General features: G+C 53.6%; 1 protein-coding gene and 1 pseudogene across 2 annotated transcripts in view; one reads left to right on the top strand and one right to left on the bottom strand.

Moving 5' to 3' along the window:
• Nucleotides 1–249: 249 nt before the first annotated feature.
• Nucleotides 250–12113, top strand: part of SYNC (syncoilin, intermediate filament protein) — a 17530-nt gene continuing 5666 nt past the window's right edge. The window contains exons 1-2 of one of the 2 annotated variants that reach the window (XM_026516777.4): nt 250–370; nt 7302–8454. In XM_026516777.4, coding sequence (XP_026372562.1) covers nt 318–370; nt 7302–8454 — 1206 coding nt within the window. In that variant the 5' untranslated portion in view covers nt 250–317. The remainder of the gene's footprint in view (nt 371–7301; nt 8455–12113) is intronic. The other variant, XM_026516775.4, reaches the window with a different exon arrangement.
• Nucleotides 5277–6745, bottom strand: LOC113268349 (POU domain, class 5, transcription factor 1-like; annotated as a pseudogene).

Below are 12113 nucleotides of genomic sequence, written 5' to 3'. Positions count from 1 at the left end.
GAGCCACCCTCCTCCCCGGCCCCCTGCAACCGGGACCCTTGGAAAGAAGGCGTGAAGAGAAAGAAGGTTCGGGAAGATCTCGGGGCGAGGCGGTTTGGGAGACGCCGATCGGCCACCCCCCACCCCCCGCCCCCGGCCGTGCGGCCCGCTCCCTCCTCCCGCGGGCGGGAGCTGGGGCCAAGTGGGCGCGCCCGGCCCGGGGCGGGCGGGATCCGGTGTCGGCGGCAGCTGCCAGTGCGGCGGGCGCGGGCGCGGAGCGAGCGGCCGGCGGGGCCGGCTATTAATAACGCGGCCGCCCAGCCCGGGGTCGCGCAGCCATGGCCAGCCCGGAGCCCCGGCACGGCGGGGACGGCGCCGCCCAGGCCGCGAGGTAGGACCGTGCAGGGCCCGCGTCGCGGTCCTGTGGGGAGGGGGCGCTGCACGAGCCGCCCCTCGACCCCCCGCGGGCACCTTTCTCCTGGCTAGGGGTGGTGGGCCAGCCGGGGTGCGGCGCTGGCACCGGGCGGAGCCACCGGCCGAGGGAGATGGGAGAGGCCCGGGGTCCCGGCACCTCCGTTTGTCTGTGGCTTTTTATAGTGGCCCCCACCGGGGCTGGGTGAGAATTAACCCTTTCAGACCGGTGGGCATCAACCCTCAAATGCCACTGGGCCAGGGTGGCCCAGGACGCTGGCTCCTCGCTTTCCTTCGTGCCTCACCCCAAATGCAACTGGAGATGGAGGCCTCCGGGGGCTGAATTCGCTGTGTGGAGGAGACTTGGTGCAAGGCTGGGCGGCTGCCAGCGCGGAGTTCGGAGTCTGTTCTGGCAGCCCGCGCTCTCCTGTCTGAGGCCTGGGATGGGGGGCGGGCGTGGGGAGGGTCGCCCGGCCCAGACCAGTAGGAGGGCCTTGGCAGCCGGCCTCGGCCAGGGGGCCCTGGAGCGGAGGCCCGCCCCCAACCATGCACACTGTCCCCTTACCACTGCTTAGGGGAAACGGCCTGTGGCTCCGGGATTTGGGGCCAGTAGGGAGGATTTCTGCCCCAGGTCGGACTCCGGCCCTGAAGAGGTGGTGGTGCAAATACACACACCCCGTCCCCCTTCAGCGTCTCACACAGCACGAAGCCGAGCATAGTTTTACAATCCCCTGCACTGCCGTATACACATACAAGTGCACACCCAGTCAGATCCACACCAGCTCACGTCCGCACAGTGTCTCAGACACTCCTAGCCACCGGGGTGATGCGGGGCCGGGAGCTGCTGGAGTCCTCCAGGTCCAAGGAGCCAGTGGCAGAAGCAGGCTGCTTGGAGTCCAAGGAAGCCTGAGGTCGGGGCCCCAGCGGGGCGGACTCCCTAGGCCTGAAGCCTCCCATGCTCTACTTGTCCCCAGCTCCTAAGAGAGAGAGAGGCATCTGTGGCTAGCAGAGGCCTGGCGCCGCTGGGGGGAGGGTGACAGAGGCAACCACAGCGTGTGGGGTAACAGCGCTGCCTGGGGGTCAGGAGGACAGGGTTCTATGTCCAGCTGGGCCCCTCGACCTTGGGCACGTTTCCTCTTTGGATCGCAGTCGACTTCTGCCTGCCTTCCCTCTACAGAGCCCCACCCTGGGATCCACAGGGAATGCGAACTCCCCTTGTGCTTAGGAGACGGACTCTCAGGGGACGCGGACACACTCACCGCTGTAACACAGAACACTAAGTGCAAAGATGAGGTGCGCACCCGGTGCCTTGAGAATGCAGTGGTGGGTTTGTCTGCAAAATACTTTGCAGAAGAGATGCAGTCAGAGCAGGGCTTGGAGGATGAGGAGACATTTACGAGTAGGGAAATCAGTACGTTTTGTTAGACCTGCTGGAGCCGTAGCCTGCTTTCGAACTCATGCCTGTTCTGAGAACAGAGTGGTCAGCGGGAGCTCCAGCCGGCTCTGGAGCCGGACGCCGTCTTCTCCAGGCTCCACCACTTACGTACAGGTCGTGGAGCTTTGAGTGAGTTCTCAGTGCTTTGGTTTCCTCATCTACAAAATGGGGGTAAAAGATAGCATCACATACATGACTTTTCACATGAAAGACTTGCAGTCCTGCCTTAGACACAGTTACGTCATCCCAGGGGGGAGGACTCAGCAAGAGCGTGTGAGGACCGTCTGCCGGGAAAGCAGGGGCTCTACTGAGGATCGAAGGGGGTCCGGCTGGCTGAGCGGGGGCACCCTTCCTGGCGCGAGGAGCTCTACCTTTCCAGGCAGTGCAGGACTGTTCTCTAATCGGATGGTGTACAATGAGCTGTATTTTCTCAGCTGGATCCTTTAGACATAGTGGGCTAGGAGTAGGAGGTGTAAAAGTGTTAACCCATGTTCGGGATTGTCAAGCACGGGGTGGGCGGCAGGGAGTGTGTGAGATGAGGCTGAAAAGGTATGTTGGGGCCACATCGTTAAGGGTTTTGAATCTATGCTAGGCCGTTGGCTGTGCGCGAAGTGGGGCGACACGGCTACGTTCTAGCAAGCTGTGGCACTGTAGAGAATGGACTGGCGTGAGAAGGACGAAACCCGTTGGAAGGCTGGCACACGAGGGCAGGTGTGCAGTGATGACTTGGAGTCCGGCTCTGGCAAGGGGAGGAGGAGGGGACGGAGGCTGGAGACTTTTTCTGAGATCGGTCAGTTCGCAGGGAGTTGGCTATGGTGGGCAGGGGGGCAGGGAAAGAGCTGCGTAAGGATCATTGTTTCATCAACCTGCTGTATGGGGCTGTGCGTCTCTGCGCTGGAGAATACAGGTGTAGCAAGCCCAGGGAGAAGGGTAGTCTGAGATGTCAGGTGACACCAGATGAAGAGATCTAAACAACACCCTCTCTGGTAGAGTGACGGGGGCGAACTAGGTGACAGTTGAGGCCGTCCTCAAGCTTTAGATTTCAGCGCAGGTGCTGGGCTGTGTGAGGCCAGTGACGTCCGGGGCCTGGTGAAGCCACACTTGTGGTTTCCCGAGGGCCACGAGGGCCACCGTGACACACAGAATGGGAAGCCAGGGATTCCTGGGGTGCTAGAGAGGAGGACAGAATACACAACGATTTAGAAGAGAAATGATCTGGGGGCGCCTGGGTTGCTCAGTCGGTTAAGCGTCTGACTCCTGATTTCAGCTCGGGTCATGATCTCAGGGCTGTGGGATCCAGCCCGTGTCGGGCTCTGTGCTCAGCGTGGAGTCTGCTTGAGGTTCTCTCTCTCCCTCTGCCTCTGTTCCTCCCCCTGCTCGAGCACGCTCTGTCTCTCTCTCTCAAAATAAATAAATCAAACCTTAGAATAAAAATAATCTGTAGTGGGAACTTGGAGCTAAGATATAGAGCTTAAAACCTGGACACGAGTAGGCCTTTACTTTTTTTTAAAATGTGCTTTTAAAAAAAGAAAAAAATATATTTTATTTGAGAGAGTGAGCATGAGCGGGGTGAGGGGCAGAGGGAGAAGCAGACTCCCCGCTGAGCAGGGAGCCAATGCAGGGCCCGAGTCGGGGACTCCAGGATCATGACCTGAGCCTTATCATGACACTTAACCAACTGAGCCACCCAGGCGCCCCACAAGTAGGCTTTTTCAAGACAGATACGTTCTTCGATACAGGGACTTTTCATTTATACTTTATATCTGAAGTAGCTTTCTTGAAAACTATACTCAAATTTAGACTGTCTTAAAACTGGTGCCCATGGCGTATCTGAGTTCCCTTGAGCAAACCGCATAATCTCTCTCTTTTTTTTAAAAGATTTTATTTATTTATTTGACAGAGATAGAGACAGCCAGCGAGAGAGGGAACACAAGCAGGAGGAGTGGGAGAGGAAGAAGCAGGCTCATAGCGGAGGAGCCTGATGTGGGGCCCGATCCCATAACGCCGGGATCACGCCCTGAGCCGAAGGCAGACGCCTAACAACTGCACCACCCAGGCGCCCCTGCATAATCTCTTTTAACCTCAGTTTCCTTATCTGTAAGATGGGGATAATAAATATAACTACCTCACAAAAATGTTATGAGGATTAAATGAGTCGATAAAGGTAAATCATTCAGCACGGAGCCTGGCACAAATAAGACCTTTATAAGTGTAATTTATTGTTACTATTTCCATGGTAGTTTATATTTTCAAAGAATTGCTCAGAGGTCCAAGGTAGGTAAGATGTATTTGCAACAGGAAGGATCAAAGCCGGCTGAAGTCCAAAGAAACGGGAGGAGATTCCTTAACAGGAGCCGGTTAAGCTAGCAGGCAACTGGCAGCTGGCTTAAGGAGCTTCCCCGCAGAATCACGGTATCTGAATTCAAGAGTCTTCGACAGGCCAGAGGATGGGCCAATCCTAACAAGATGAATGAAGTTTTGCTCTGTTCTGTTCTGTTTTGGAGGGGGAGATGGGAAGGGGCAGAGGGAGAGAGAGGGAGACTCTCAAGCAGGCTCCACGCCCAGAGCGGAGCCCGACGTGGGGCTCAATCCCACAACCCTTAGATCATGACTGGAGCCAAAAATCAAGAGTCAGATGCCTAACCAGTTGAGCCACCTAGACACCCCAACAAGATGAATGGAGTTTTACAGGAACAAGAGATGTGACTTAAAAGCACTTGGTGTGAAAAAGTCTTTTTTTTTTTTTTTTTGGTGTGAGAAAGTCTTTTTTTTTTTTTTGGTGTGAGAAAGCCTCAAGGTTTTTAGTCAAACTTAGCATTTGTCAACGATATGATAGAGCTGTTCTATATTGGCAATATTAGCCTTTATCAATAGGAGTGTAGTGTCCAGAGATTCACTGCTCAGAACACACCTGGGTACTGTTTCCAATACCCATCCCCAAGGGACAGTGACAATTTGGAAACTAGTCCAAAAGGAGTGACCCAAATGAGGAGAGCACTGGACACTTTGGCATGCATGGAATAGTCGAAAGATGTTAGTTTTCTTTAGGTGTCTAAAGAGCTTACATGAGAAAATAGGTAGGTTTGTCTGATTCTAGAAAGAGGAATCAAGCCTAGGTAAACATCGCAGACAAGGGGCGCCTGGGTGGCTCAGTCAGTCAAGTGTCTGACTCTTGGTTTCGGCTCAGGTTGTGATCTCAGGGTTGTGAGATTGAGCTCCGAGGTGGGCTCTGTGCTCGGTGCGGGCGTCTGCTTGTTCCTCTCTCCTCCTCTGTTCCTCCCCCATCTTCATTCTCTCTCTCTCTAAAATAATCTTTTTTTTTTTTTTTTTAACCTACTGAGTCCCAGGCTCCTTTATTTAAAAACGTGATGTGGGGATTCAAAACAAGAGCATCCTTGAACTTTACCTTCCCTCCAACCAGTCCCCCCAACTCCCTGCCCCCGCGCCCTTTGTGTTCCCAAATCCTTTCTTAGTGAAGGAAGAACTTAATCCCAAAGCCCTGGTACAAAGCCCAGGTTCTCTTTCCCAGCTCGGCTCTTCTCCTTCCTCTGGCCCCCACCCTGGGAAGGGCCAGCACCGCAGTTTGAATGCATGGGAGAGCCTAGAGAGGTGACAGACACGGAGGGGGAAAGCCTTCACCCTCAGGGACAGGGACCGAGGAGTACAGGGTAGTGAAGCGAGGGCCCTGATAGACTGGGGTACCAAAATGGGGCCCTGGTGCCAGAGGAAAGGATACTGGTGCCCCTGAGAAAGGGGACCCAGCAGCCTCAAAATCATCTCGTTGCAATAGTCACTGCTTGACCGTTTGCCCTTCTGCCGATGATGGCAGAACCACACTCGGACCATGTCCTTCTCAAGGCCGAGCTGCTGGGCCGCGTGGCTGATAGGCTGCAGGGCGGCCTTCGGGCACCGCAGGAACAGCAGGAACACGCTCTCCAGGTGGCCTCTCACTGGATACTCGTTTGCTTTCTCTTTCGGGCCTGCACGAGGGTCTCTGCTTTGCATATCTCCTGTAGATTTTCGTTGTCAGCCTCCTCCACCCGCTTCTGCAGCGGGGGCCGCAGCTTACACGTGTCCTCGAAACTGAGCTGCAGGGCCTCAAAACGGCAGATGCGGGGGTGCCTGGGTGGCACAGCGGTTAAGTGTCTGCCTTCGGCTCAGGGCGTGATCCCACGGTCCTGGGATCGAGCCCCACATCGGGCTTTTCCGCTGGGAGCCTGCTTCTTCCTCTCCCACTCCCCCTGCTTGTGTTCCCTCTCTCGCTGGCTGTCTCTATCTCTGTCAAATAAATAAATAAAATCTTAAAAAGAAAAAAACACAGCAGATGCTCGTTTGGCTGAACACCTTCCTAAGGAGAACCCCCAGGGTGAGCCCCACATCAGCCTGAGTGTATCCCAGGGTGATCCTCTTCTGCTTCAGGAGCTTGGCAAATTGTTCCAGGTCTTTCTGCAGAGCTTTGATGTCTTGGGACTCCTCGGGGTTTTGCTCCAGCTTCTCCTTGTCCGGCTTCACAGCCCCAGGTGAGGCAGCACAGGGGTTGCTCTCCACCCTGGCTCCCCGCTTGCCCACCCGCCCTTGGGCTGAGAGGTTTCCAGGCTGCCTTGGGGCACCAGCCCTACTCCAATCTGAGGTCCACAGTGCGCCATTCCTCCGCAGAAGTCATATGGCGGGGGGCACGGGGGAATCCCCCACACCTCAGTGCCTGGCCCAACCCCTGGCCCAATTGCCAACCCACTGGGAGGGCCTGGGAAGCTCAGCCAGGTCAGAGGGTCAACCCAGCCGGGCTCCAGCCTCCCGGCCCATCGAGTCCACCACCCAGGGCAGGCAAGAAGGCCAAGTCGGAAGCCAGGTGTCCCGCCATGGGGGAATGCAGGTGCCCCAAGCCAGGGGCCTGGAAAAATGAGGGCTCTCCAAAGCTGCTCAACACCTCTCTCTCTTTCTCTCTCTCTTTTTTTTTAAAGATTCCATCCATTTATTTGACAGAGTGAGCGAGCCAAGTAGGGGGGAGCAGCAGGCAGAGGGAGAGGGAGAAGCAGGCTCCCTGCTGGGCACGGAGCCCGCCATGGGGCTCAATCCCAGAACCCTGGGATCATGACCTGAGCTGAAGGCAGACGCCTAACCAACTGACCCAGCCAGGTGCACCTAAAATAAATCTTTAAAAAAAATTTCAGAGAAGGTTTTCCTTCAACACTAGAATTTTCTTATGACAGTGGAACAAATAGCGGTGGCTCAGGTGTGAGTTTCCCGGCCTTAAAGGTATATATGTAAGCAGAAACTAGGCACTGACATCATGGGGATGTTGTCAGGGGACCTGAGCATGGCATGGCGCATCTGTGCACGGGGCTAGACTGCTGGAGGGGAGGGAGCAGACAAGTGCCCTCTGAGATGTGAGCATGGGATATAACCCTAATGGCTCCCATGGCCAACCATCCTGGGATTGTGGCTGTCCTCTCACTTTAAGTCATTTCTCTTGCAGGGAGACAAAAGCAGAAGCCAGTTCTCCTCTTGAAGAGGAGAACTCTGAATCCCCGCATGAGGCAGGGACTTTGGACCCAGAAGTGACTCTGTCTTTGAAGGGGACCTTGAACTTAGAGGACATTCTCTACCTGGGGGACCCAGGTGACTTCGACGAGATAGATGAGATATTCTGCGTGGAAGAGACGGAGAAGCCCGAGGAGACACTGTACATCGAGGAGACCAGGCAGCCAGGCGAGGCGCTGGACGTGGACGAGCCTGTGAAGCCAGAGGAGACCCTCTATGTGGAAGAGCCCACGAAGCCCGAAAAGACCGCAAGCCCAGAGCAGACCAGCGACAGGGGAGAGACCGTCACGAGCGAGGAGAAACCTAGCGGCGAGCAGGGCCTCAGCGCCGGGCCTGGTGCCAGCACGGAGAGCCTGAGCATAGAGGACCTGGAACTGCTGGAGGAGCGTTTCCAGCAGTGTGTCCAGGCTGTGGCCCAGCTGGAAGAGGAGCGGGACCAGCTCATCCACGAGCTGGTGTTGCTCCGGGAACCAGCCCTCCAGGAGGTGCAGCAGGTCCATCAGGACATCCAGGCTGCCTACAAGCTGCACGCCCAAGCGGAGCTGGAGAGGGATGGGCTACGGGAGGAGACCCGGCTGGTCAAGCAGAAGCTGTTCAAGGTGACCAAGGAGTGTGTGGCCTACCAGTACCAGCTGGAGTGCCGCCGGCAGGACGTGGCCCAGTTTGCCGAGCTGCGGGAAGTGCTGAGCGCCCGGGCGGCGCAGCTCTCGGAGGAACTGGCCCAGCTCCGGGAGGCCTACCAGAAGCAGAAGGAGCAGCTCCAGCAGCAACTAGAAGCGCCTCCCAGCCAGAGGGACGGGCACTTTCTCCAGGAGAGCCGGCGGCTGTCTGCCCAGTTTGAGAACCTCATGGCCGAGAGCCGCCAGGGCCTGGAGGCGGAGTACGAGCCTCAGCTGCTGCGCCTCCTGGAGAGGAAGGAGGCTGCGGCCAAAGCTCTGCAGAAAACCCAGGCCGAGATCCAAGAGATGAAGGAGGCCCTGAGACCCCTGCAGGCGGAGGCCCGGCGGCTGCAGCTGCAGCACCGGAACCTGGAGGACCAGCTCACGCTCCTGAGGCAGAAGCGAGACGAGGAGGTGCAGCAGTACCGGGTAGGCCCCTGGGGAGGGAGGCGGGACCGCAGTCAGCCGTCTCCCGGGCACTTGCAAGGATCCTCTCCTGTGTAGGAAGCACAGCTTACTCCTTGGGGCGTCACCTCCCTTCCTGACTCCACTCTTCGTCCCACGCAGGCAGGCCTGTGCTAGGGGCTGAGCGCCGTGGGCACCCCTCGTGCACGCAGCACCCCGACAGCGTGGTCGCTTGGGCCGCTCATCAATCCTCCAAATCACGTATTATCACTTTCCTCAAGGAGCAAACAGGCTCAGCGAGCTGGGGACTTTTGTACCCTGGTCTGACCAGCCCTGAGTGTTTCAGTGCACTTCCCACGCTACCGTTTTCCAATTCTGCGTGAATCGTGGTTGGGTGCAGAGAGCAAGAGGGGCGGAGGCCAGGCGGGATGTTCCTTCTCTCCCTCCCTGTGTATTCACCCTCAAGTCCCACCTGTCCCATCTCCGCCTGAAGCTTCCCAGTTTTAAAACTGGGATGAGGGACACCTGACTGGCTCTGTTCAGTAGGGCACGCGACTCTTGATCTCAAGGTTGTGAGTTCGAGTCCCACCCTGGGTGTAGCGATTACTTAAAAAACAAAACGGGTGAAATCTATAAAGCTCTATTCCTCATTTTCTTTTTTTGTGCATTGCCACCATTTTGCTTGTATTTGAGTTACTTCTGATTGAGTGTGAGCCAGTTCTAATCTTTTTTTTTTTTTAAGATTTTATTTACTAGTCAGAGACATGGGCGCACAAGCAGGGGGAGCTGCAGGCAGAGGGAGAAGTAGGCTCCCCACTGAGCAGGGAGCCCAACACCAGACTCAATCCCAGGACCCCGGGACCGTGACCCAAGCTGAAGGCAGACGCTTCACCGACTGAGCCACCCAGGCACCCCCTACTCTCTTTAGAGACAGAATGGGATATAAATACTAAGTGAAAACACCACAGACTGTGAGCTTTCAGAAAGGAGTATGGTTTACTTATTCCTGCCACTCCGGCTCAGAGCACGGGTCAGTTAAATGCTGACATAAGCACTGCTGACCACTGTGAGAGCCTTTCAGAGCAGTATTTTCATCTTTTGAAGCACACATTCCTTTGGATAAACTTAAAAAGCTTACGCCCTTCCGGGGCGCCTGGGTGGCACAGTCGTTAAGCATCTACCTTCAGCTCAGGGCGTGATCCCGGCGTTATGGGATCGAGCCCCACATCAGGCTCCTCCGCTGGGAGCCTGCTTCTTCCTCTCCCACTCCCCCTGCTTGTGTTCCCTCTCTCGCTGGCTGTCTCTATCTGTGTTAAATAAATAAAATCTTTAAAAAAAAAAAAAAAAAAGGCTTACGCCCTTCCAGAGATTCTGATACATCCTTCAAGGAACAAATCCACTGTTGAAAATGGCTGCATTTACTTCTCTCAAGATTTTGTCAAGCTTTCTGTAGCTTGTATTATGAAAGCAATGGGGTTTTTGGCCCTAACAGTGAATGTGTGTGTGCTACCCTCAGTCCCCTCCCCCACTGCTTTTTTATTGGTTCACAATCTAGTGAAAGAGTTTAATTTTGTTTTTTGAATAAATACTGTCCTTAACAGCTTGTACTCAGACATCAATGGCTGTAACCCAGGGGAGACAGTAGCATGTGATGTGAGAGAGGTGCAGCTACGAGTGTTGTAGGATAATGAAATCTAGTCATTGGTTAAGTCACGGAATACTTCAAGGAAGAATGGGTGTTATTTGAAGTTTAGGCAGGATCTAGACCAGTGCTGTCCAAAAGACATACACAAGCCACATACAGAATTTTAAACTTTCTAGTAGCCACATTAAAAAAGTAAAAATAAATAGGTGAAGGTAATTTTAATATATTTAACACAACATATGCAAAATGTGTAGTGAACTGGCTGCATGTGAGAGGTGAAAAATTGAAAGGTGGGGTGCCAGGGTGGCTCAGGTCATGATTCTGGGGTCCTAGGATTGAGCCCCGCATCAGGCTCCTTGCTCAGTGGGGAGTCTGCTTCTCCCTCTGCCCCTCCCTCCACTAATGCTCATGCGCGCGCGCTCTCTCTCTCTAGGTCTCAAATAAATAAAATCTTAAAAAACAAGAAAAAGAACAACAGAAAGGTGATTTGAACCGTAAAGGTAGGTTGGGGCAGATTATACTGGACTCTGAAATCCAGACTACGGAACGTGGGTTTTAGTCAGAAGTCAGCTGCATCAGTAAAGGTGTTTGACTCAAGGCAGTAACACGACTGCCTCTCTACTTTTAGAAAAAGTACTGGTGGCAGTGTGCAAAATGGGCTGGAGACCTAGAAGCTAGGGGACTAATTAGGAAGCTATGATAGGTAAGAGGAAAAAATGGTAGCGGGAATGTGAGGAAGGGGAGGAATTCGAGAACAAATGCGAAATAAACGTGGCCACTGACTGAAGGGGGCGGAGGTGAGAAGTCACAGAAGGTGAAACTAACTGGGACAGTGGCGCCATCAACAGGGAATCCTCTGGGAGAGCTTTTTTGTTTTTTAAAGATTTATTTACTTGAGAGACAGAGAGAGAGCATGAGCAGGGGGAGGAGCAGAGGAAGAGGGAAAATCCGACTCTGCTCTGAGTGTGGAGCCTGACATGGGGCTCGAACTCACAACTCTGAGATCACGACCTGAGCCAAAATCAAGAGTCAGACACCCAACCCAACCGACTGAGACACCCAGGTGCCGCCTCTGGGGGAGTTTCCTGACACAAAATGAGCGTTGTAGAATTTGTCCCCCTGTGATTTTCATCACTGTACCGGATTTGTTTCAGATCTGATGGTCCGTGCGTCTTTCCAAAGATCATTCTATGAAAAACACTCTTGAGGAAATGTCTCCTATCGCTGTATCATAAAGTGGGAATCAAGGGCTAAGTGAGCAAATTTTTCTGAAACAGCTTCCCAAACTGTTTGCCAAAGGTCACTTAGGGCATCTGACTACTTTTCAAGGGTACACTTCGGTCTTGCAATTGTAAACTTTGCCTTCCATCACCATCACCTCAAGTAGTTTATAGTCCAGGATGGAAACCAGATAAAATGAATATATTTCATAAAATCTAAGACACTTGATTTTAAAATGCACCCTGACCTGAGATGTTAAAATGTGAAAGTCTTAGAATCGATGAAATAATTTTCTTCAATGTGATAAACACTGTAATAGTTGTAGGAATAAGGAAGGCATGGTACCAGTAAAATAGATATAATTACCCTGCCTGGGGAAATACAGGGGAAATTTCATGAGGATTAATAGCTAGCATGTACTTTTAGTTCTTTACACGTATTAATTCACTTAATCCTCACCTGTCTGTGGGATAGGTATGAATTGGTCATTGGAAAAATGAGAAAAGAGATGAGACAGAGAAGTTATTTGTTCAGGGCTATGTGGCTAGGAGTGATGGAAGGAGATTCTGACCCTGTGCAATCAAGCTCAAGTTCACATTCAACTTCCACAAGGTGTTAGAGCTGAGCCTTGAAGAATAAATTCATTGGGTAGACAAGGGAAAGGCATTCCAGGCAGAGGGAATAGCTTACACAAAAGCATGGAAACACAAAAAGACAGTGTTTTGTTTTGTTTTTTACATATGTTATTTGACAGAGAGTGAGAGAGAGCACAAGCAGGGGGAGAGGCAGAGGGAGAAGGAGAAGCCGACTTCCCTGT

Source organism: Ursus arctos, unplaced genomic scaffold, assembly GCF_023065955.2.
Source record: "Ursus arctos isolate Adak ecotype North America unplaced genomic scaffold, UrsArc2.0 scaffold_32, whole genome shotgun sequence".
Classification (NCBI taxonomy): Eukaryota; Metazoa; Chordata; class Mammalia; order Carnivora; family Ursidae; genus Ursus; species Ursus arctos.
This window is presented reverse-complemented; position numbering and strand designations above follow the sequence as displayed.